Raw genomic sequence first — 22,676 nt, 5'->3', positions numbered from 1 at the left:
GTAATCGAGGAGCGGAGGCGAGGAGAGGAAATGTAAAAACCCCAAAACATGTTTATGAAATTAGACTCTCCTTCACTCACATGTCATCAGGCAAATGACGTTTACAACTGTGGAATCCCAAAAGAAATGTGTAAAATGATCAAAACAAATGTAGCTAGTTGTGCAATACATTATTTTATAGCTAAATGGATAAGTCGGATATTGTTTTTAAATGTGTGCATGGTTTTCTCCTTTGAGAAAACAACAGCTGAATCAAAGGGGGATATGGCGGATTTTAAAACACTTCCGTGTGAGGATACTCTAACGAAGTAGGTAATCGAGGAGGGGAGCAGAATCCTTCATTCGCCTACTAACGAATTGACACTGTCCTTGATCACTCGGCCACTTGTCGGTTTCTGGGTCATGGAGGAGAGGAGGACGGAGGAGTTGAAGAGACGATGGACTTTTCCCAATTGAGAATCTCCCAACAAGTGTGAGTAGTTTGGCTCTTCCTGTGTTTTACTGAAGCAACCAATCAGCTGTCACTTTCTGAGGTCAACTGCCCCAGGCAGGGGTCACAGCGCCATCCTGAAGTGACCTTTTATCTGACCTCTTCTCATTGAGGCCAAACACTGTGTTGCTAGTAATTTTTCTTCACAACATATCTAATGGAGAAAATCACATGAAGAAAATGACATTTATTTTAAGTGTTTTGAATGTTGATGTAAAAAAAAAAAAATCAAGCCTTTCTGGGTTCTGGGGGACATTTTGCCTGCGGCTCTGCTTTTTGCGTGTTGCTCCAATTACTCTTCTGACCTGAAAAAGGACGTTGACTGACATGGGTTTCAGTTACTGGCTCACCTGTTCACCTAGCCTTTGATCATGACTCTCAGTTACATTACATTATACATAAGAGTCATTGGACGAAGGCGTCTTCTGTATGGGGGAGTTTTGTTAAGAGCCACAACGCTCAATCTGAACATTCACACGCGTCATTTGCAGTTCGGTTTTGGAAGCATAAAGACCTTATCTTTCATTTCAGCGAGAAATAATACAAATGACATAAAAGGTTAAATTGATACACACCTTTATAGGGTTAAGGGTAGTGTTCCCACACGGCCATATCTCCATGTTACAGCGCTTGTTTACCAAAAACAAGATGCAACCATCTACAGTAAGTGTATCTTTTTATTTGAAGCATTCTTTCTTGCTGATGAAAGATAAGGGCCATATGTTTCGAAAGCCATATCGCAAGCGATGACTATTGACGTTTCTAAACGTTAAAACACAGTGTCGGGATTGTAGTTCACATGAGCGAAGCTAATGGCTGTAGCTCAGCTGGTAGAGCACGGCGCTTGTAACGCCAAGGTAGTGGGTTCGATCCCCGGGACCACCCATACACAAAAAAAAAAATACAAAAAAAAAAAAAAAAAAAAATGTATGCACGCATGACTGTAAGTCGCTTTGGATAAAAGCGTCTGCTAAATGGCATATTATTATTTATTATTATAAAACTGTAGGGAGAAGGCAGAATGCCGCCTAGAGATTTTGAGCGCCACTGTTCACCCTGTCTAAGTAATGATTGGGGTAAGCATGTAGTGCCAGAAAGGTTGTCCAGGTTGTGTGACAGATGAAGTGACAACAGAGCCATATATATTATTGAGAGAAAGAGAGAGGGAGAGAAAGAGAGAGAGAGATATGACTCTGGATGTGTGCGGCCATGTTGTGTGTGTGTGTGTGTGTGTGTGTGTAGGTGGATTATGGTAAACTGTTAGAAGTAATGTACAAGGTCTTGTTGAACTTGTGTGTGTGTGTGTGTGTGCATTCCTGTGTGTCTAGGTTTGCGATGGGGAACTCGTATGCGGGCCAGTTGAGGACCACACGTTTTGAGGAGGTGCTTCATAACTCCATAGAGGCTTCACTCCGCTCCAACACTGTGGTGCCACGGCCTGTCTTCTCACAGCTCTACCTGGAGGCAGAGCAGCCACCCCTGCACAATGGTGTGTGTCTGTGTGTGTGTGCTGCGTATGTGTTTGAGTGCGTGTGTACGTGTGTCTGCACCTGTATGCGTGTATGTGTCTATGTGTGCGCGCTTGTGTGTGTGTGTGTTGGAACACTCTGTAATGAGAATGTGTGTCAGCAGGCCGGGTGGAGAATGAGGAGGAGGAGGAGGAAGATGGCTCAGAGTCCAACAGCCCCCCCGTTCCATACTATATGAAGCCCCCGCCAGAAGGATGCTGCACCACGGACGGTATGAACACACATGGTTCCCTCAGGGCTGCCCCCCTCACTGTATACATTGTCTCCTGTCTTAGGCTTCCGTCTGGGGGCAAGAGATCTGTCTGTCTGGTTAGGGTAACAGTCTGTGTGTGTGTGTGTCCCTCTCAGGGTTCTGCCAGGCCGGTAGGGACCTGCGTTTGTCCTCCCTGGCATCAGAGCCTCTGGACGTGGCCCCAGGGTTCCTGCTGGTAGGGGCCAAGTCCCCCAGTGCACCAGACACACTGCTGGTGTGTGCCGTCGACCGCAGGTTCCTGCCCGACGAACGAGGACTCAACGCACTGCTGGGTGAGACACCCACAGATACACACACTCGCATGCACGCACACATACACACACACCCACACACACACATACACACACACACATAGAAAGCACAGACTATAGCAGGGCTAGGCAACCCTTGGTCCAGATGAAGGGAAAAGGAAGAAAGAGAGTAAAGGTGGTAGGATAGAGAGGGACAAAGAGATTGAGATTGAAGAGATTGCGAAAGAGTTGGGTGGAGTGAGGTTTACAGTGAGATGGATGGAGAGAGGGAGAGTGGGGTTGGCAGGAGCTACATTGAGAAAGGGGAAGAGTGGGGGCTGGCGAAGGAAAGGGAGTGAGTGAGGCATTGACGAAGCTGAAATAGAGAGAAGGGGAGAGAGAGAGAGAGAGAGAGAGAGAGAGAATGACATAGAGAGAGAGAGAGAGAGAGAGAGAGAGAGAGAGAGAGAGAGAGAGAGAGAGAGAGAATGACAGAGAGAGCGAGAGAGAGAGAGAGAGTGAGAGAGAGAATGACAGAGAGAGCGAGAGAGAGAGAGAGAGAGAGAGAGAGAGAGAGAGAGAGAATGACATAGAGAGAGAGAGAGAGAGAGAGAGAGAGAGAGAGAGAGAGAGAGAGAGAATGACAGAGAGAGCGAGAGAGAGAGAGAGAGAGAGAGAGGCTATAAAGAACAGTCAGGGTACCCTGACTGAAGTCACATACACACATTATTAGTCCCTCAACCTGGGCTCTGCTAGACACACACACGCACAACACACACCATCTCACAACCCAGCTGACCTGTAACCATGGAAACATTATCGCTCACACACTCTTTCTCTCGCTACGGGAGAAAAGGTTTATTACTCCCAAACACACACACACACTCACACTCACACACACACACACACACACACACACACACACTGACCCAGTGTTTGTGTTGTCATCCTCAGGGTTCTCTGGGAACTGTATGGGCTGTGAAGAGAAGGGCTTCCGCTACTTCACTGAGTTCTCCAACCACATCAACCTGAAGCTGAGCACCCAGCCCAAGAAACAGAAGCACTTAAAGTACCACCTGTACAGGAATAGCCATGGACAGCTGGTCAGGGGGGCTGCTATCTCCTGGAAGGGCCTCGGTAAGACAAGCAGGGGGAGTAGAGGGGATGGGGGGGGATATTTTCATGTGTGATCTTTCCATGACAATGTAAGTGTTGTAACGTTCCATGTCAATAAAGTATATTGAACTGAATTGAGAAAGAGAGCGAGGTAGAGGGGGGAGGGAGAGAGAGAGAGAAAGAGAGAAAGAGAGAGGGGTCAGGTCAGTGGGTCAGTCTCTCCTTCAATGTATCTCTGCTGTCGTTCTGTGGACAGGGGTCTAAGTTGGAGTTTGTAGGAGAGTTGGGGTCTGTGACCTGACCTGTCTTTCCAGGTGTGGAGGACAGAGGTCTGGGGTGAGAGGTCAGGACTGGGGTCAGGGTGAAGAGGGGTCGGAGCCTGTGGCTAGACTGTTACTGTATTCCTGATAATACCTGTGGTATACAGGATATGAGGCAGAGAGACAGTAAATCAAGTCTAATCCACACAGATTAGGAAGAGGGTTTGGGGTGAGTTTCAGACCTACAGTAACTAGAGTAGAGTTTACATTAACATGTAAGTAGAGCTCACATTAACGTATTCAGTTGGCATTAACATGCAAGTAGAGCTCACATTAACATATTAAGTTGGCATTAACATGTAAGTAGAGCTCACATTAACATATTAAGTTGGCATTAACATGTAAGTAGAGCTCACATTAACATATTCAGTTGGCATTAACATGCAAGTAGAGCTCACATTAACATATGAAGTTGGCATTAACATGTAAGTAGAGCTCACATTAACATACAGTGGGGAAAAAAAGTATTTAGTCAGCCACCAATTGTGCAAGTTCTCCCACTTAAAAAGATGAGAGAGGCCTGTAATTTTCATCATAGGTACACGTCAACTATGACAGACAAAATGAGAAGAAAAAAATCCAGAAAATCACATTGTAGGATTTTTAATGAATTTATTTGCAAATTATGGTGGAAAATAAGTATTTGGTCACCTACAAACAAGCAAGATTTCTGGCTCTCACAGACCTGTAACGTCTTCTTTAAGAGGCTCCTCTGTCCTCCACTCGATACCTGTATTAATGGCACCTGTTTGAACTTGTTATCAGTATAAAAGACACCTGTCCACAACCTCAAACAGTCACACTCCAAACTCCACTATGGCCAAGACCAAAGAGCTGTCAAAGGACAGCAGAAACAAAATTGTAGACCTGCACCAGGCTGGGAAGACTGAATCTGCAATAGGTAAGCAGCTTGGTTTGAAGAAATCAACTTGTGGGAGCAATTATTAGGAAATGGAAGACATACAAGACCACTGATAATCTCCCTCGATTTGGGGCTCCACGCAAGATCTTACCCCGTGGGGTCAAAATGATCACAAGAACGGTGAGCAAAAATCCCAGAACCACACGGGGGGACCTAGTGAATGACCTGCAGAGAGCTGGGACCAAAGTAACAAAGCCTACCATCAGTAACACACTACGCCGCCAGGGACTCAAATCCTGCAGTGCCAGACGTGTCCCCCTGCTTAAGCCAGTACATGTCCAGGCCCGTCTGAAGTTTGCTAGAGTGCATTTGGATGATCCAGAAGATGATTGGGAGAATGTCATATGGTCAGATGAAACCAAAATATAACTTTTTGGTAAAAACTCAACTTGTCGTGTTTGGAGGACAAAGAATGCTGAGTTGCATCCAAAGAACACCATACCTACTGTGAAGCATGGGGGTGGAAACATCATGCATTGGGGCTGTTTTTCTGCAGAGGGACCAGGACGACTGATCCGTGTAAAGGAAAGAATGAATGGGGCCATGTATCGTGAGATTTTGAGTGAAAACCTCCTTCCATCAGCAAGGGCATTGAAGATGAAACGTGGCTGGGTCTTTCAGCATGACAATGATCCCAAACACACCGCCCGGGCAACGAAGGAGTGGCTTCGTAAGAAGCATTTCAAGGTCCTGGAGTGGCCTAGCCAGTCTCCAGATCTCAACCCCATAGAAAATCTTTGGAGGGAGTTGAAAGTCCGTGTTGCCCAGCGACAGCCCCAAAACATCACTGCTCTAGAGGAGATCTGCATGGAGGAATGGGCCAAAATACCAGCAACAGTGTGTGAAAACCTTGTGAAGACTTACAGAAAACGTTTGACCTGTGTCATTGCCAACAAAGGGTATATAACAAAGTATTGAGAAGCTTTTGTTATTGACCAAATACTTATTTTCCACCATAATTTGCAAATAAATTCATTAAAAATGTGATTTTCTGGAGAAAAAAAATCTCATTTTGTCTGTCATAGTTGACGTGTACCTATGAAGAAAATTACAGGCCTCTCTCATCTTTTTAAGTGGGAGAACTTGCACAATTGATGGCTGACTAAATACTTTTTTCCCCCACTGTATTCAGTTGGCATTAACATAGTCACTGGAGTGACTCTAGTGCTCTTTCGGAAAATAGCCATACGTTCTCTCAAATTAGTACACAAACGCTGTGTAAGTACAGGAGCATTGACTGTGTTTTGATGGTTTTGACTGTGTGTATTTCTGTATGCCTGGCTGACTGTGTGTGTGTAGCCAAATGCTAATCTGTACGCGTGTGTGTTTGTGTTGCTGTGTGTTGTTGTGTGTCTGACTGTGTGCGTCTTCTTTTCAGAGAGCAGAGGGAGACAGACAGCGCCCAACGCCTCTGATGGTCATGTTATCTCAGACGAGCACCTCCTCAATCCAGCGGTCACCGCTCACCCTGCACACACACCCGGCAGCTACACTGGTACACACACACACACACACACACACACACACACACACACACACACACACACACACACACACACACACACACACACACACACTCACTCACAGACATAACCCCACACACACATACATAACACACACACACAGACACACAGACACACCCACACACACTATGAAACTGTCTGCTAGATGACCATGTTTGTTGTTTTTTTCCGTCCCTCAAGCCGGCGCCCCTGTAGATCCGATCGGCCACCCTCACCTGGCTGACCTCCCCCCTCCCCTGACCAATGGGAGCCACACTCCCCTATCCCAGAATCCTTTGCCCCAGACGGCCGTACTATCCAATGGACCAGGGAGACCCACAGTTATAGGTAACTTGTGTGTGTGTGTGTGTTTGTGTGTGTGTGTGTGTGTGTGCACGCTTGTGTGTGTGTGTGTGTGTGTGTGCACGCTTGTGTGTGTGTGTGTTTATGTATTATGAAGGGGTATGACATAGAATGACATATGCATTATAGCATCTCTATGGGGTAGGAGGCATGGCTTTAAATATGTGATGTCATTGTACCCCCCCCCCCCCCCCCCCCCTCATCTTCACACCTCCCCCTGAAAGAGAGAGCTCCTGTGTTTTAACAGTCTAAAGTGCCCAGTAGGAGCCGGCTGTATTGTGTGTGGGCCCCCATTGTTAAGACCCCCTTTCATTCAGCAACACTCTCCCTCTCTCCGTTCTCTTCCTCCCTCTATCTCCCTCAGACTGTTATCTCAATAAAAGCAGCACAGTAAAAAGTCTCTCTCTTTCTCTTTCCCTCTCTCCCTCTCTTTCTGGCTGTCTCATTCTCAGTGGGTTTAGTTGTAAAGTTGAAGGCTTCCTTCCTGCCAGTCTGGGTTTTGATAGGGGCGTTTCAACACGTGGACCCTTTGGTCTTTGTCTCTGTTGCTGCATAAGAAGAGAGCAGGCAGAGAGGAGAGGAAAGACAGCACGTGTAGAGGGGAAGAGGAGGAGCTGGTTTATATGACAAAGACCGTGCTATCTTTATGGTCAATAGTGAGCTACGGTTATACTGCCTGCTGGCTGGTTGGCTAACTGGCTGGCTGGTTAGTTAGCTGTCTGGTTGTCTAACTGGCTGGCTGGTTAGTTAGCTGGCTGGTTAGTTAGCTGGCTGGTTGGCTAACTGGCTGGCTGGTTAGTTAGCTGGCTGGTTGGTTGGTTAGCTAGCTGGCTGGTTGACTAACTGGCTGGCTGGTTAGTTAGCTGGTTGGTTGACTAACTGGCTGGCTGGTTAGTTAGCTGGCTGGTTGACTGGCTTGCTGACTGGCTTGCTGTCTGGTTGGTTAGCTGGCTGTCTGGCTGACTGGCTGGCAGGCTGGTTGGCTTGCTTGCTGGCTGGCTGGCTGGCTTGATGGCTGGTCGGTTAGCTGGCTGGCTGGCTGGCTGGCTGGCTGGCTGGCTTGCTGGCTGGCTGGCTTGCTGGCTGGTTGGTTAGCTGGCTGTCTGGCTGGCTGGCTGGCAGGCTGGTTGGCTGGCTTGCTGGCTGGCTTGCTGGCTGGTTAGTTAGCTGGCTGGTTGCCTGGCTTGCTGGCTGGCTTGCTGGCTGGTTGGTTAGCTGGCTGGCAGGTTGGTTGGCTGGCTGGCTGGCTTGCTGGCTGATCTGTTGGATAAACAGAAGAATGAATTAACGAACAAACAAACAGGTGAACTAGAATGCACTGTATTTAGGGTGCCTTATGAAATAATGAATGAATGTTAATTGTCCATCAAGAAGACATTATTCTGTATATTCTGTATTTTTTTAAAAATGTGCATACAAATCCAGAAGCATCCCCAACCCCAGAGACATACAATACATAACAGTGTGTTACTTGTCCTGTCAGGTACATTCAATGCGGGACCACCTAAAAAGAGACACAAAGGCTGGTCTCCTGAGTCTTCAGCTGTGAAGACCCCCCCATCTTCCTCCTCCTCCTCCTCTTCCTCATCACTCACCAATGGTACCAAACCAGGTAGGAGAGAGAGAGAGAGAGAGCGAGAGAGTGCATGTGTGTGTCCCGTGTGTGCGTGCACACATGCGTGCATGCAATTTCAGATGTCAGAAGCTAACTAGCATACAAGGCTGCTCTTTTCTTTGTGGGTATAGTTAGTTACCACTGTTTTATCTCTGCTACCTGCTGAGTGTGTGTGTGTTCCTGTGCCCACAGACCATGCCCCCCCAGAGAGTGTGTCCCAGGGGTCCTCCCACCCCCCCTCCCCCCCCGGGCCGTCTGTCACAGTGCCTGAGCAGCTGTTGAACACCTGCAGACTCCAGCCCGTCATCTTCAGAGGTCAGAAGTGTGTGTGTGCACGTGTGCGTGCGTGCGTATTTGTGTGTGTATGTGTGTTCCTATTCCACAGTGACATTAAACGCAAGAGTGCAACCAAAACCCAGCAGACACTGAGGCCCTTGAGGACCGGAGTCTGAGCCACTGTCCTAAAGCTTCTTAGCTCAGCAGTGGAAAGGTCATAATGTCCTCTGCTCTATCTCACCCCTTCACCCCAACTTGTTACTCCACCTCTCTCTCACTCAACCACCGCTTCACCTGGATCAATTATCATTTCCCCACCTCTCATCCTTTCACCTCTATTCTGTTTCCCACCCATCCCCCTCATCCCTCCATCCCCTGGGGGTATCCATTAGCTCACTCTCCATTTTCCCACAACCTGATCCTGTGCAGTAGCATCTGGTGTGTGTGTGTGTACGTGTGTGTGTGCGTGCCTGTCTGTGTGTGTGACCTGTCTGTGTGTGTGTGTGTGTGTGTGTGTGTGTGTGTCTCTGGTCCCCAGGTCATGGCAGCCTACCCCAGCTGAGTGGTAAGGTGTGTGATGTGCAAGTCAGCTCCCTGCTCCAGAGCTGCTATCAGAACAGCCAGGCCCTGCCCAGGATCTACCAACACTATGGACCCTCTCCTATACAGCCCCTGTCTGCAGAGATGCAGATACTACTCACTGTATACTACCTGGTGCAACTAGGTGAGAGAGATGGTTGATTTCATTTTTTATTTTAGTCATGCTCACAGTTACATTTGACATTGTAGTCATTTAGCAGACGCTCTTATCCAGAGTGATTTACAGGAGCATTTAGGGTTAAGTGCCTTGCTCAAGGGCACATCGACAGATTTTTCAGTCGGCTCAGGGATTCGAACCAACGACATTTAGGTTACTGGCCCAAGCCTCTTAACTGCTAGGTTACCTGCCGCCCCAGTTAAAAAGGCTGAATTGTGCAGAACGTACTATTACATTGAGGCAATCGTTAAAAACCGAGTTGGTAATAACTGGTTATTGTCATTTCCCTCCAGGCCCAGACCAGGTCCCGCTGATCCAGGACCTGGAGCAGATCTTCATGCGCTCCTGGAGAGAGTCCCACCTCAGTGAGATCCGCCAGTACCAGCAGCCCCAGCCTGGCCTCTCCCTCCCTCAGGCTCCCTCCACTCTGCCTGGGCTGCCACAGGCCCAGGCCCTCACCCCCTCCCAGCTGCCCTGGCTGGCCCAGCTGGCAGCCTCGTCATGTGGGGAGGGAGTAGTGGTGCTGGGGGAGAAGACCTCAATGGCTCTGGGGCTGGCTGACACCTTCACTAGGCTGATGGAGGGACGGCTGGCTCATACCAACTATGTGGTCATCATCTGTACAGCCAAGGGACAGGAGACTGAGTCCTGTGTGGTGGTGACAGGTGTGTGGTGGGGAGGGGGGTGTAATATTGTGTGTGGGTGCCTGCTTGTGTCTTTTACATTTGCTATGTGTGTTTACACTTCGACTTATGGTGTGAGTGGAGTTGCAGACTTTTGTGTGCATGCATGCGTGTGTGTAATAACTGGTGTATACTATTTGTGTGTGCGTGTGTGTGTAGGTAAACACCAGTGTCGTACCCTGGCTGAGGGGATGTTCAGTCCCAGTGATAGTCTGAGAGAGATCAGTCAACAGTTGTCCTCTGGCATGACCCAGGAACTCACCACCTTCTGCAACTCTCTGGGACCTGGTAAGACTACTACAGATGTAGGATCTTCATTTGAGCCAGTTTGCTACAGCCGAAAAATTATCCTGCAGCAATGTAGATTATATAATGAATGGATATTTTGATACGTTTTACATAAGGGACAATCAAGTCTGAAATTAGCATTTCCTGCTTCTCATCAACAAAACAGTGATCAAATGATGATGTTACATCTGTACACAACCCACCTGGATGCTGAGAAAGTGTGTCTGTGTTTGTGCGTGTGTGTGTATTTACCCATCTTAACTTCAATGGATTTGTTTCATATACATATTTTCTAAGTGCTCTGAGAGATGTACACTGTACATTGTTTACTGTATGCATGTACTCACCATATTGTATGTGTTTGTCAGATGGTGAGGTAGATGTGTTGCTGGAGAGTGCTGCTGTGGAGAGCAGTAGCCAGCTGTCCCCCCTGTCCAGCAGTCAGGAGTCCACAGGAGACAGCAGCCCTAAAGACAGACAGACGGACAGAGCTACAGGCAGCCCCAAAGAGCCAGCCACAGACAGACACACAGGCAGCCCCAAAGACAGAGCTGAGAGCCCCAAGGACTCCTGCTCAGGTGAGACATGCACTCTGTGTGGAGAGAACATCATGAAATGTGTGTAGTTTGACTAAGCTACATACTGTACCTACATACTGTATGTGTGTAGAATTTCATGTGAAGTGGCAAGAGGTGTGTGTAATATGTTTTGTGTGTGTGTGTGTGTTGTGTATATGTGTTGCGTTTATGACTTTGTGCATGATATGTGTAGAGTCTGTCCAAAACCTGTGTCTGTATGTGTGTGAGTGTGCATTATGTTTATACATTTGTGTGGTGTCTAAAACGTGTGTTTCCATGTGTGCGTGTATATACATTTGTGTCTAACGTGTATGTCTAACGTGTGTGTGTGTTTCTGTGTGTGTGTAGAGTACTGTGTGGAGTGGCGGGAGGTGCGGCCCATCCAGTTGGCGGTAGCCAGGAAGCTGCTGTCCCATGTGTGTGCCATAGCTGACTCCAGCACTCAGAACCTGGACCTGGGCTCCTTCAACAGGGTCCACTTCCTCATCTGTGTTCCTCCATCTGAGGTCACCTTCCAACAGACTGTACTGCATCTCTGGAACTCAGGTGAGATCCCTCCTCTCTTCCTCCTATTCTTCCTTCTCTTTTCTTTCACTTCTATTCCAGATATCAACATCAACATTCCTCTTTTCCCTCTCCTCTATCTCTTTCTCTTTCTCCTCCACGTTCATCTCACAGTTCAGCAGACTCTCCTCTTCATCTTCCTCCTCCTTCCTCCTCCTTCCCGCCTTCACCTCAATCCCTCTGAGGTGACTTCCAGGAAGTTGTCTTCAGGTCTTGTTCTCCTCTAGCTGATGTCTGTGTTGTATAGCAGGTTGAAAACACAGAGCCCTCTGCTGGTGTATTATAGAATCCTTGAGAAATGTGTTCACTCGCGTTACTCAACCCTTCACCTGAAACACATTGGTGTCATGTGTGTGTATGTTTGTGTGGGTGTGGGTGTGTGTGTGTCCGCACGTGTGCGTTCGAGCTTGTGTGTGTTTAATCATTGTCTATGCCTGTAGGTGTCCTCCAGCAGCTGGGGTTGGAGCAGGAGTGTCTGTCTCAGAGAGAGGCTGAGCGCTACGTGGTCAAGATGGACCAGGAGGCCAGGGCGCGCATTGATGACCTCATACAGGAAGCACACAGGAACTCCAACACACTCTACATCCTGGTCCATGACCACGCACACTGGGACATCAGCAGGTGTGTGTGCGTGTGTGCGTTTGTGTGCTTTTTTGCTTGCGTGTGTCTGTGTGAGTGTGTCCCTGTGTTTCTAACGTGACCGTAACGTACAGTATACATCCCCCTGTCTCCCAGTGGACCGTACGGTGCCAACGGTGGTGACTCCGGCGGTGGGTTCGTGGACAGCCTGCTCAACTCCCTTCAGATCAGAGATGCCACCAACATCCTGACTCTCCACGTCACCTCGTTCCCCTTTGCCCTGCAGACACAACACACACGCATCAGCCCTTACAACGAGATACACTGGCCCTCCACCTTCAATAACGTAAGACATTCACACACACAGACCCACACTGACACAGACACACACACAGTCACACACACACACACACACACACACACACACACACACACACACTGTTGTCTCAAACTCTCTGTGTGTGTGTGTGTGTGTGTGTGTGTGTGTGTGTGTGTGTGTGTGTGTGTGTGTGTGTGTGTGTGTGTGTGTGTGTGTGTGTGTGTGTGTGTGTTTGTCTAGGACATGGATCTGTACCATGAGAAGACGCGGTACTTTGGTGTGTCGGAGCTGCTGGACTCGACTCGTTCAGGCAGCGGCTTGCCTCTCCTCCGCTACGACAGCTCCTTCGAAAGCATGGCCTCTGCTCTGGAGGAGAGGTAACACACACACACATGAACAAATATATACATACACACTCTTACACACACACATATTCATCATGCATACATACGCACACACTAAGACGCATACTCACAAAGGCACTCTCGCTCACTCACTCACTCTCAAACACACCCTTACACACACTCACACACAGTCATCATACTGTGCATACATACATACATACACACTCACACAAACACACATGCACACTCACACACAATCACACAGGTACAAGAAAAACACACAATTAACCGTATATGTAAATATACAGTAAATAGAGACCGTATGTGTTGTAGTACTCGAGTCCAGGACTCAGACTTGAGTCTGACTCGAGTCTCGATTTTCATGACTTGTGGCTCGACTTGGACGTGACCATTGGTGAATCAGACTTGGACTCGCCTTCTCGTGACTTTGCACTTGGACTGGATTGCCTGTGATAAGCAGAATATTAGCAGCACTAGATGCGCAGCGCAGCTAGGGTCCTGTTCATCATTGGGAAGGACGCGCCACACCCGGCACACACAGCCTACATCAGCTGGTGAGCTGCGGGGGAGCAAACGATGAGTGTTGGCAGACAGGCAGGCTCCGCTCCGATCATACACGTTGCGCAGGCGACTCTGTTGCTTCCCTGTAGCTAACCAGTCACCAGCCTTCTAGTTAGCTACCCTTTGCCTGGGCAGCCCTTTGCTGCAGTCAATGACCAAAGCGTCCTCTTTGGCCTCATGGGTGGAATGTTATGAATATCTTTCATAATTTCATAATTCCTAAAGATGTTTTTTTTTTTTTACAACGAAAATCCGTTGTTTCTATGTCAAACAGTTTTGTTATATTTCAGTCTTCTGTGATGTACAGTTGAAGTCGGAAGTTTACATAAGCTTCGGTTGGAGTCATTAAAACTAGTTTTTCAACCACTCCACAAATTTCTTGTTAACAAACTATAGTCGGTTAGGACATCTACTTTGTGCATGACACAAGTAATCTTTCCAACAATTGTTTACAGACAGATTATTTCAATTATAATTCACTGTATCACAATTCCAGTGGGTCAGAAGTTTACATACACTAAATTGACTGTGCCTTTAAAATTATATTATATTATGGCCTTAGAAGCTTCTGATAGGCTAATTGACATTATTTGAGTCAATTGGAGGTGTACCTGTGGATGTATTTCAAGGCCTACCTTCAAACTCAGTGCCTCTTTGCTTGACATCATGGGAAAATCAAAAGAAATCAGCCAAGACCTCAGAAAAAATATTGTAGACCTCCACAAGTCTGGTTTATCCTTGGGAGCAATTTCCAAACGACTGAAGGTACCACGTTCATCTGTACAAACAATAGTACGCAAGTATAAACACCATGGGACCACGCAGCCGTCATACCGCTCAGGAAGGAGACGCGTTCTGTCTCCTAGAGATTAACGTACTTTGGTGCGAAAAGTGCAAATCAATCCCAGAACAACAGCAAAGGACCTTGTGAAGATGCTGGAGGAAACAGGTACAAAAGTATCTTTATCCACAGTAAAACGAGTCCTATATCGACATAACCTGAAAGGCCGCTCAGCAAGGAAGAAGCCACTGCTCCAAACCGCCATAAAAAAGCCAGACTACGGTTTGCAACTGCACATGGGGACAAAGGTCATACTTTTTGGAAAAATGTCCTCTGGTCTGATGAAACAAAAATAGAACTGTTTGGCCATAATGACCATCGTTATGTTTGGAGGAAAAGGGGGTTGCTTGCAAGCCGAAGAACACCATCCCAACCGTGAAGCACGGGGGTGGCAGCATCATGCTGTGGGGGTGCTTTGCTGCAGGAGGGACTGGTGCACTTCACAAAATAGATGGCATCATGAGGAAGGAAAATTATGTGTATATATTAAAGCAACACCTCAAGACATCAGTCAGGAAGTTAAAGCTTGGTCGCAAATGGGTCTTCCAAATGGACAATGACCCCAAGCATACTTCCAAAGTTGTGGCAAAAGGGCTTAAGGATAACAAAGTCAAGGTATTGGAGTGGCCATCACCAAGCCCTGACCTCAATCCTATAGAAAATGTGTGGGCAGAACTGAAAAAGTGTGTGCGAGCAAGGAGGCCTACAAACCTGACTCAGTTACACCAGCGCTGTCAGGAGGAATGGGCCAAAATTCACCCAACTTATTGTGGGAAGCTTGTGGAAGGCTACCCGAAACGTTTGACCCAAGTTAAACATGTATGTAAACTTCTGACCCACTGGGAATGTGATGAAAAAAATAAAAGCTGAAATAAATCCTTCTCTCTACTATTATTCTGACATTTCACATTCTTAAAATAAAGTGGTGATCCTAACTGACCTAAGACAGGGAATTTTTACTAGGATTAAATGTCAGGAATTGTGGAAAACTGAGTTTAAATGTATTTGGCTAGGCTAAACTTCCGACTTCAACTGTATATAAAGTGTAATATTGGGATGCAAACTAAACATTTAATACATTTCAACTCTATATCTGACATGGTGTCTTCAGTTTTTTAAAGCCCATAACCATTTGTGTGAGGTGTATACTTTTGTTTCAAATTAGATTTGTTTAAGACTACTAAGAATCACTCTATGTGACCCTGATTTAGCCCAACACAGTAAAAGGTTAAGAAACACAAGCTGCTTTATGAAATTAAAAACGAAAGCATTGAGTTTAATAGTAAAACAACAGTCTAGCTTTGTTTGTCTCTCTCCCCCTTGAGTATAGAAAAGTAGGCTGTCTTTGAATTTGTCTTCCCGCTCCCTCCCACTCTCCCCACTGCATCCCATAGCCAGGTTCTGCCAAGTCTCCCTCTTTTCTACAGAGAAAATGGCTTGTTTCTTACCATTCAAAAAGTTATGACCCATATTACCGGCGCTACGTTTTTTTCTTTCTATCGCGCATTGGAGAGACACATTTTACATGCGTAAACCATATTGCAGGCTACACCTTGTTCAGTCAATTTACCTAATTAGCTAGCTTGCTAACAACCTGGTAACTTTACCAGTAGCCTTTATGCAAACATTTGGTGGCACAGAAAGAAAGGAAAAGGGATAGCAAACAATGTATTGACTAAATAATTCCTCTTGACATTACGCTATATCTGACTGGGTAAATCACTTTATTTTGAGTTAATGTGGACCCTGCGACTCAGACTTGAACACTTGGACCAGGACTCGAGCACTGGGACTCGGACTTCAGCCCTAGGGACTCGTGACTCGGACACGAGCACAGGGGACTTGGGACTCGACTCAGACTTAACGATTAGTGACTCGACTACATCACTGAGAGAAACACATTTGATTTAATTTGGGGTATCGAAATGACACAAGAAAATTCTCGATCCCCTGTCCCAGGTTCCCCAAGCTACACAGTGCAGTGATCCGGACCCAGGTTTTGGTCCAGCACTACTGTGTGGCCCTGATGGCTGTGTCAGGTCGGCCTGGCTCAGGGGGGCGGAGCATACATAAACACACCTCCGTCGAGACGCTGGAGATAGTCCAGAGCCTGCTCAGCTCCGCCCAGCGATGCCCCACCCACCACGGTCACATGGTGCTGCTACGGATCCCCTCATTGGCTCTGGCAGGGTGGGCCCACCAGCGGCTGGCGTGGGTCAGACAGAGACTGGGGCTGGGGGAGCGCTTTGAGATCATCCTGGGAAACCCCAGCCAAGCCCTCAGCATAGGACAGAGCTTCACTGAGCGCATCAAGGTAGGGGATAAACCACAGGACAACTGGGTCAAGAGTTCTGATTTATGATCAGTTTTGCTTTTGCCTTTTAGATCACAATGAATAAGATTACATGGACAGGGGGGACCTGATCCTAGATCAGCACTCTAATCTGAGACACTTAATACATACGGATCCTGGTTAGCCACATAACAGTTAGCTACCCATATGACAGTTAGTTGAAAGGATTGTAAGACAATCTCAATATAGGGCAGGTTACATATATTATAACATTATTTGTAAAAACTGGTAGGCTGAAAAGACTGTATATATTAGGTTGGATTGCTGGTGTTGGTATGGGCTAGCGTGATGGTGTGCCGTTAAGAACACAGGAGGAGTACAGATGAAAGGGCTAACCCGGTGAAATGGTTAAGGGAATATAGGTGGGATGGTAACAGATGTTTTTTTTTGTTCAATAAAACCTTAATGTAAACACCAAGGTTGAAGATGTATACATTACATATCAAACATTCTACTAACACTACACATTCCCTAGTCATTCTTCCAGTCCATTAGGTAGCCACTGATTGCCTTCAGGTGAGTTCGTTTAAAGGGCTCGTCACTAGTTACCACAGCCACAAAGTCATAATTATGTATAACCCCCACCTATTTCTAAACTTTTATCGTCTTGAAATCTGATCTTAACCCTCACCTTAAAGGGAAACTTCACAATTGTTCAACTTCATATTCATAATCTCCAGCACCACCCCAACATCAACATATGTGAAAATGGCGCATTTCTATGTTTTGTAGTAAAAAAGATAGAGGAAGATAAGTGTTTCCAATTACATCATCGGTGTGCATCGTTTTGATTTCGACCAATTGTGAGTTGGCATTGCCTACTAATTGTCTACTAATTGGTTGATGATGTCATTGGAAACACTTATCGTTCTCTATCTTTTTATCTGCTAAACATAGAAACGTGCCATTTTCACATACAGTGCCTTCGGAAAGTATTCAGACTATTTACATAAGTATTCAGACCCTTTACTCAGTACTTTGTTGAAGCACCTTTGGCAGCGATTACAGCATTGAGTCTTCTTGGGTATGACGCTACAAGCTTGGCACACTTGTATTTGGGGAGTTTCTCCCATTATTTTCTGCAGATCCTCTAAAGCTCTGTCAGGTTGGATGGGAGCTTTGCTGCACAGCTATTTTCAGACGTTCGATCGGGTTCAAGTCCGGGCTCTGGCTGGGCCACTCAAGGACATTCAGAGACTTGTCTCGAAGCCACTCCTGCGTTGTCTTGGCTGTGTGCTTAGGGTTGTTGTCCTGTTGGAAGGTAAACCTTCAACCCAGTCTGAGGTCCTGAGCGCTCTGGAGCAGGTTTTCATCAAGGATCTCTCTGTACTTTGCTCCGTTCATCTTTTCCTCGATCCTGACTAGTCTCCCAGTCCCTGCCGCTGAAAAACATCCCCACAGCATGATGCTGCCCACACTATGCTTCACCGTAGGGATGGTGCCAGGTTTCCTTCAGACGTGACACTTGGCACTCAGGCCAAAGAGTTCAATGTTGGTTTCATCAGACCAGAGAATCTTGTTTCTCATGGTCTGAGAGTCTTTAGGTGCCTTTTGGTAAACTCCAGGCGGGCTGTCATGTGCCTTTTACTGAGGAGTGGCTTCCGTCTGGCCACTCTACCATAAAGGCCTGATTGGTGGAGAGCTGCAGAGATGGTTGTCCTTCTGGAAGGTTCTCCCATCTCCACAGAGGAACTCTAGAGCTCTGTCAGAGTGATCATCAGGTTCTTGGTCACCTCCCTGACCAAGGCCCTTTTCCCCTGATTGCTCACTTTGGCCGGGCGGCCAGCTCTAGGAAGAGTCTTGGTGGTTCCAAACATCTTCCATTTAAGAATGATGGACGCCGCTGTGTTCTTGGGGACCTTTAATGCTGCAGAAATGTTTTGGTACCCTTCCCCCAGATCTGTGCCTCGACATAATCCTGTCTCGGAGATCTACGGACAATTCCTTCGACCTCATGGCTTGGTTTTGGCTCTGACATGCACTGTCAACTGTGGGACCTTATATAGACAGGTGTGTGCCTTTCCAAATCATGTCCAATCAATTGAATTTACCACAGACAGGTGGACTCCAATCAAGTTGTAGAAATATCTCAAGGATGACCAATGGAAACAGGATGCACCTGAGCTCAATTTCGAGTCTCATAGCAAAACGTCTGAATACTTATGTAAATAAGGTATTTCTGTTTTTAATTTTTTATACATTTGTAAAACTTTCAAAAAACCTGTTTATTTCGCTTTGTCATTATGGGGTATTGTGTGTAGATTGCTGAAGATTTTTATTTATTTAATCCATTTTAGAATAAGGCTGTAACGTAAACACCAAGGTTGAAGAGCTATACATTACGTATCAAACATTCTACTAACACTACACATTCCCTAGTCATGCTTCCAGTCCATTAGGTAGCCATTTAAAGAGTGAGTTGGTGTGGCAGAAGTCTTGCACCTGCAACAGGAAGCTGGTGGGAAAGTCAGTCAATGTGAATGGGTGGAATTTCCTATATTATTAGATCCGTTATTGTTCTAGCACTTGGGTAAAGCCTGTCTGTGTGTTTTGTGTCCAGGCATGGCTGAAGATCAAGGAGACAGACTGGGTTCCCCGTACCTACCTGGAGCTAGAGGCTCTCCCCTGTATCCTCATCCTCTCTGGGGCAGACCCCCTGGGAGAGTCCCTACCCAGGTACACACACACACACACACACATAGTGCCTGTATATTTATCCTGATTGGTTGATTGATTGATGTATTTTCTCTCTCCGACCAGATCACTGAAGTACTGTGACCTGCGTGTGATAAGCTCCTCCTACCTGCAGCGCACATCACTGGAGGAGGAGCTGGGATTGGCTGCCTACCTGGTGAGGGTGGAGTCCCAGGGGTCACAACCCCACAGCCACGCCCCTGGCCCCGGTAGCGACCTATCAGAGAGCGACCCGGACAAACTCAGCAGCACCGACAACGAGGAGGAGGAGGGGGGAGAGAACGGTGAGCGATGGAGCGCCATCCACTGGCCAAATTCAATGAAATGAAATACAACACAATTCTAGCTATTCAATAATATACTATACTTTCAACATGGGTGTTTATAACCTTAAACAACCAATTTGACCGTTTATAACTCATCTCTGTATACATCCCTTACCCTCTTCCTCCTCTCCTGTCTTCCCTCTAGCTCTGAAGTTGGAGGTCCCTGGTTTGGGTCATTGCCCTCCCCCTCACCCTCCCTCAGCCCCCCAGCCCCCCCGATCCTTCTCCGACAGCAGTGGTGCGGACACCCTCCATCTCCACACCACCCCCCCTGACCCCCATCGCTCCCCCTGTCCAAACCCTAACCCACCTAACCCCTCCGACACCCAGCGCTGGCCCTCCAAGTCAACCTCCTCTGACTCCTCCTCCACCCTTCCCCCCTCCCCCCTTCAGAGCTGCTCCTGGGCGCGGGGGGTGAGTCGACCCCCCTCCGTGCTGCTGCCCCGGGCGCTCTATGACATCATCACAGCGTGCGACGGGAGCGGACTGCCTCGCTGCACCTCCTTCCTGCCGCACCTGTCTGTGGCCTGGGCCAGCTCCTTCAGGTAAGAACAAACACACACACCTCACCTGTCTGTAGCCTGGGCCAGCTCCACACACACTGGTGTGTAATATGATGCTGTATATCAACGTTTCCTCTGCTTTCTTTTCCTCTGGATCAGACCTCTGCTGAGTAAGATGATGACGTGTACAGAACAGTCTCTGTATTACCGCCAGTGGACCATCCCAAGGCCTTGCCACATGGACAGCAGCAACCGCCCTGCAGAGGGACGCACGGACAACTTCCACCCCCGCAGACTGCTGCTCAGTGGACCCCCACAGGTACACACACACATGCATGCACACACAAGTGACAGACACACGCACACACACACACTATTCTGACTGCTGTAACCTGTTCAGGTGGGGAAGACAGGAGCATACCTCCAGTTTCTGGGCATCCTGTCTCGTATGCTGATCAGACTGATGGAGGTGGACATCTATGACGAGGAAGATATCAACTCCAGTGAGTTACCATGGCAATACTCCCTGGCCTCAACTCCATAACTGCTATGACCCTCCACTCTGCACTAGTCTTAATAATATGCATCGCGTGTGTAATGCACTACGAATGAATTACAGTACAGTATATAGCTTCCATGAAGAGGTTATTTTAAGGAGCTATTTGCTAGTATAGACATCTTTGCGTTGTATATACAACATTTGTAATGCATTATGAATGAATTATATAGGCTTCCATGCATGTATAAACGTTGATTAAGGACCCATGAGCTGTTATGAATGTATTATGAATGTAAACACGTGTGTGTGTGTTATATAGGTGGCCAGCTGGAGTGTGTCCAGTACCACCCAGCCTGTGCCCCCTGGCCGATCACAGACACACTGAGGGGCATGCCCTTCGACTACACTATCCACAACCCCAAATATGAAGACATCAGCACTGTCTACTGCCCTGACTACTACCCCAACACAGACGGTAGGACAGGAGAGCGGGACATCTCTCTAGGTTATCATTATGATTGTGAGACTTACTAGATTATGTCATTGTCTTAGACTTCCTGATCTCTTTTTCTACTATTTCTAGCTTGGCTGAGCTCTGTACACTCTTAGAAAAAAATGGTTATTCTGCTGTCCCCATAGGAGAACCCTTTTTGGTTCCAGGTAGAACCCTTTTGGGTTCTAGATAGCACCTTTTATTCTAAGAGAGTAGCTATATGTATGTGGCTATCAGAGATGTTCTATGGTTGTTCCATGGTTCTAGACTGGCGTTTGCCAAGTTAACTAACCCCCAGCCCCTGTTCTGTCCCCCAGGAAACCCCAGACGTAAGGAGGATGTGTATCTGCGGAGGCGAACGGCCAGGATCAAACTGTCCAAATATGCAACCTACAACACCTACCACCACTGTGAACAGTGTCACCAGTACATGGGCTTCAACCCCAGATACCAGGTGAGCAGAGAACACACACACTGTTTATTCATAGTTTTACCAATCAGTGCTCAACTGTATTTTATTTAACTAGGCAAGTCAGTTAAGAACAAATTAGTATTTACAATGACGGTCTACCCCGGCCAAACCCTCCCCTAACCCGGACGACGCTGGGCCTATGGACTTACGATCACAGCTGGTTGTGATACAGCCTGGGATCGAACCCGGGTCTGTAGTGATGCCTCTAGCACTGCAATGCAGTGCCTTAGACCGCTGCGCCACCCAGGATCCAGCTGTATGTGTGTAGATGTATGATAATGTATTCTATACCTTCAGATAGATAATAATGTATTCCACCATATGCTTTACCTGTAGATGTATGAATCGACGCTGCATGCCTTCACCTTTTCCCACCTGCTGCTGGGGGAGGAGATCCAGCTCTACTTCATCATCCCCAAGTCTAAACAACACCACTTCAGCTTCAGCCAACCAGGAGGCCAGCTGGAGAGCATGAGACTGCCCCTCACCTCCGATTGGGTAACCTAACTAAGCGCCTTACCCCTAATACTAACCATAATACCCATTCTTCTGAAGGGTGCACTCGTTCACTCCTATTTATGGATGTAAGAAATGGACTGGTTTAAGAAATATGGTACAAACTCCTTACAACAATCCAGTGCCTTTCAATCTGCCAGGGGGATGAGCAAGTACACAAGTCGAGGAGAAGAGTAGAGAATCGGACCACAGCCATACTCTAAAATTTACATTAACCCCTACAGAATGCACTGCTTAATTTCACCACCCAAGAGCCTATTTTCCTCATCTGCCAACCTTTCTTTGTTTCTCTCTCTCTCTCTCTCTCTCTCTCTCTCTCTCTTTATTTTCTATACACCTTCCCCATCTGAAACCTCCTCTAACATATACAGTCCTACAAAGTATAGAAGCCCGAAGATCATCAAATCTTTGCAGAACCCACTCAAACTTTTATATACAGCTGTATGTTTCTCCTTTCCCCCATCAGAACCCAGACTGCATCAAGAGCCCCATCTTCACCCCGACAACGGGTCGTCATGAGCACGGCCTGTTTAACCTGTACCATGCCATGGACGGGGCGGCCCACCTCCACATCCTGGTCATCAAGGAGTACGAGATGTCCATCTATAAGAAGTACTGGCCCAACCACATCATGCTGGTGCTGCCCACCGTCTTCAATGGAGCCGGCAT

At 47.2% G+C, this 22,676-nt stretch overlaps 1 protein-coding gene across 1 annotated transcript in view; it reads left to right on the top strand.

The window, feature by feature from the left end:
• The window catches only part of LOC311103155 (protein GREB1-like), a 49,323-nt gene that overhangs the window by 23,205 nt on the left and 3,442 nt on the right, over positions 1-22,676 (top strand). Inside the window, exons 2-27 of the mRNA XM_084144705.1 lie at positions 1,819-1,979; positions 2,123-2,230; positions 2,368-2,544; positions 3,457-3,639; positions 6,239-6,355; positions 6,564-6,710; positions 8,209-8,337; positions 8,533-8,655; positions 9,155-9,340; positions 9,667-10,038; positions 10,216-10,344; positions 10,713-10,922; positions 11,271-11,468; positions 11,927-12,107; positions 12,222-12,411; positions 12,625-12,761; positions 16,111-16,465; positions 19,065-19,180; positions 19,265-19,482; positions 19,670-20,069; positions 20,187-20,346; positions 20,428-20,530; positions 20,846-21,001; positions 21,337-21,473; positions 21,828-21,989; positions 22,474-22,676. The exon at positions 22,474-22,676 is cut by the window's right edge and continues 2 nt beyond it. Coding sequence (XP_084000831.1) covers positions 1,826-1,979; positions 2,123-2,230; positions 2,368-2,544; positions 3,457-3,639; positions 6,239-6,355; positions 6,564-6,710; positions 8,209-8,337; positions 8,533-8,655; positions 9,155-9,340; positions 9,667-10,038; positions 10,216-10,344; positions 10,713-10,922; positions 11,271-11,468; positions 11,927-12,107; positions 12,222-12,411; positions 12,625-12,761; positions 16,111-16,465; positions 19,065-19,180; positions 19,265-19,482; positions 19,670-20,069; positions 20,187-20,346; positions 20,428-20,530; positions 20,846-21,001; positions 21,337-21,473; positions 21,828-21,989; positions 22,474-22,676 — 4,751 coding nt within the window. The 5' untranslated portion in view covers positions 1,819-1,825. The remainder of the gene's footprint in view (positions 1-1,818; positions 1,980-2,122; positions 2,231-2,367; positions 2,545-3,456; positions 3,640-6,238; positions 6,356-6,563; positions 6,711-8,208; positions 8,338-8,532; positions 8,656-9,154; positions 9,341-9,666; positions 10,039-10,215; positions 10,345-10,712; positions 10,923-11,270; positions 11,469-11,926; positions 12,108-12,221; positions 12,412-12,624; positions 12,762-16,110; positions 16,466-19,064; positions 19,181-19,264; positions 19,483-19,669; positions 20,070-20,186; positions 20,347-20,427; positions 20,531-20,845; positions 21,002-21,336; positions 21,474-21,827; positions 21,990-22,473) is intronic.

The sequence above is a fragment of the Coregonus lavaretus genome, assembly GCF_964263955.1.
Source record: "Coregonus lavaretus genome assembly, chromosome: 27".
Lineage (NCBI taxonomy): Eukaryota > Metazoa > Chordata > Actinopteri > Salmoniformes > Salmonidae > Coregonus > Coregonus lavaretus.
The sequence above is the reverse complement of the archived record's forward strand: the minus strand, read 5'-3'. Positions and strand labels throughout refer to the sequence as shown.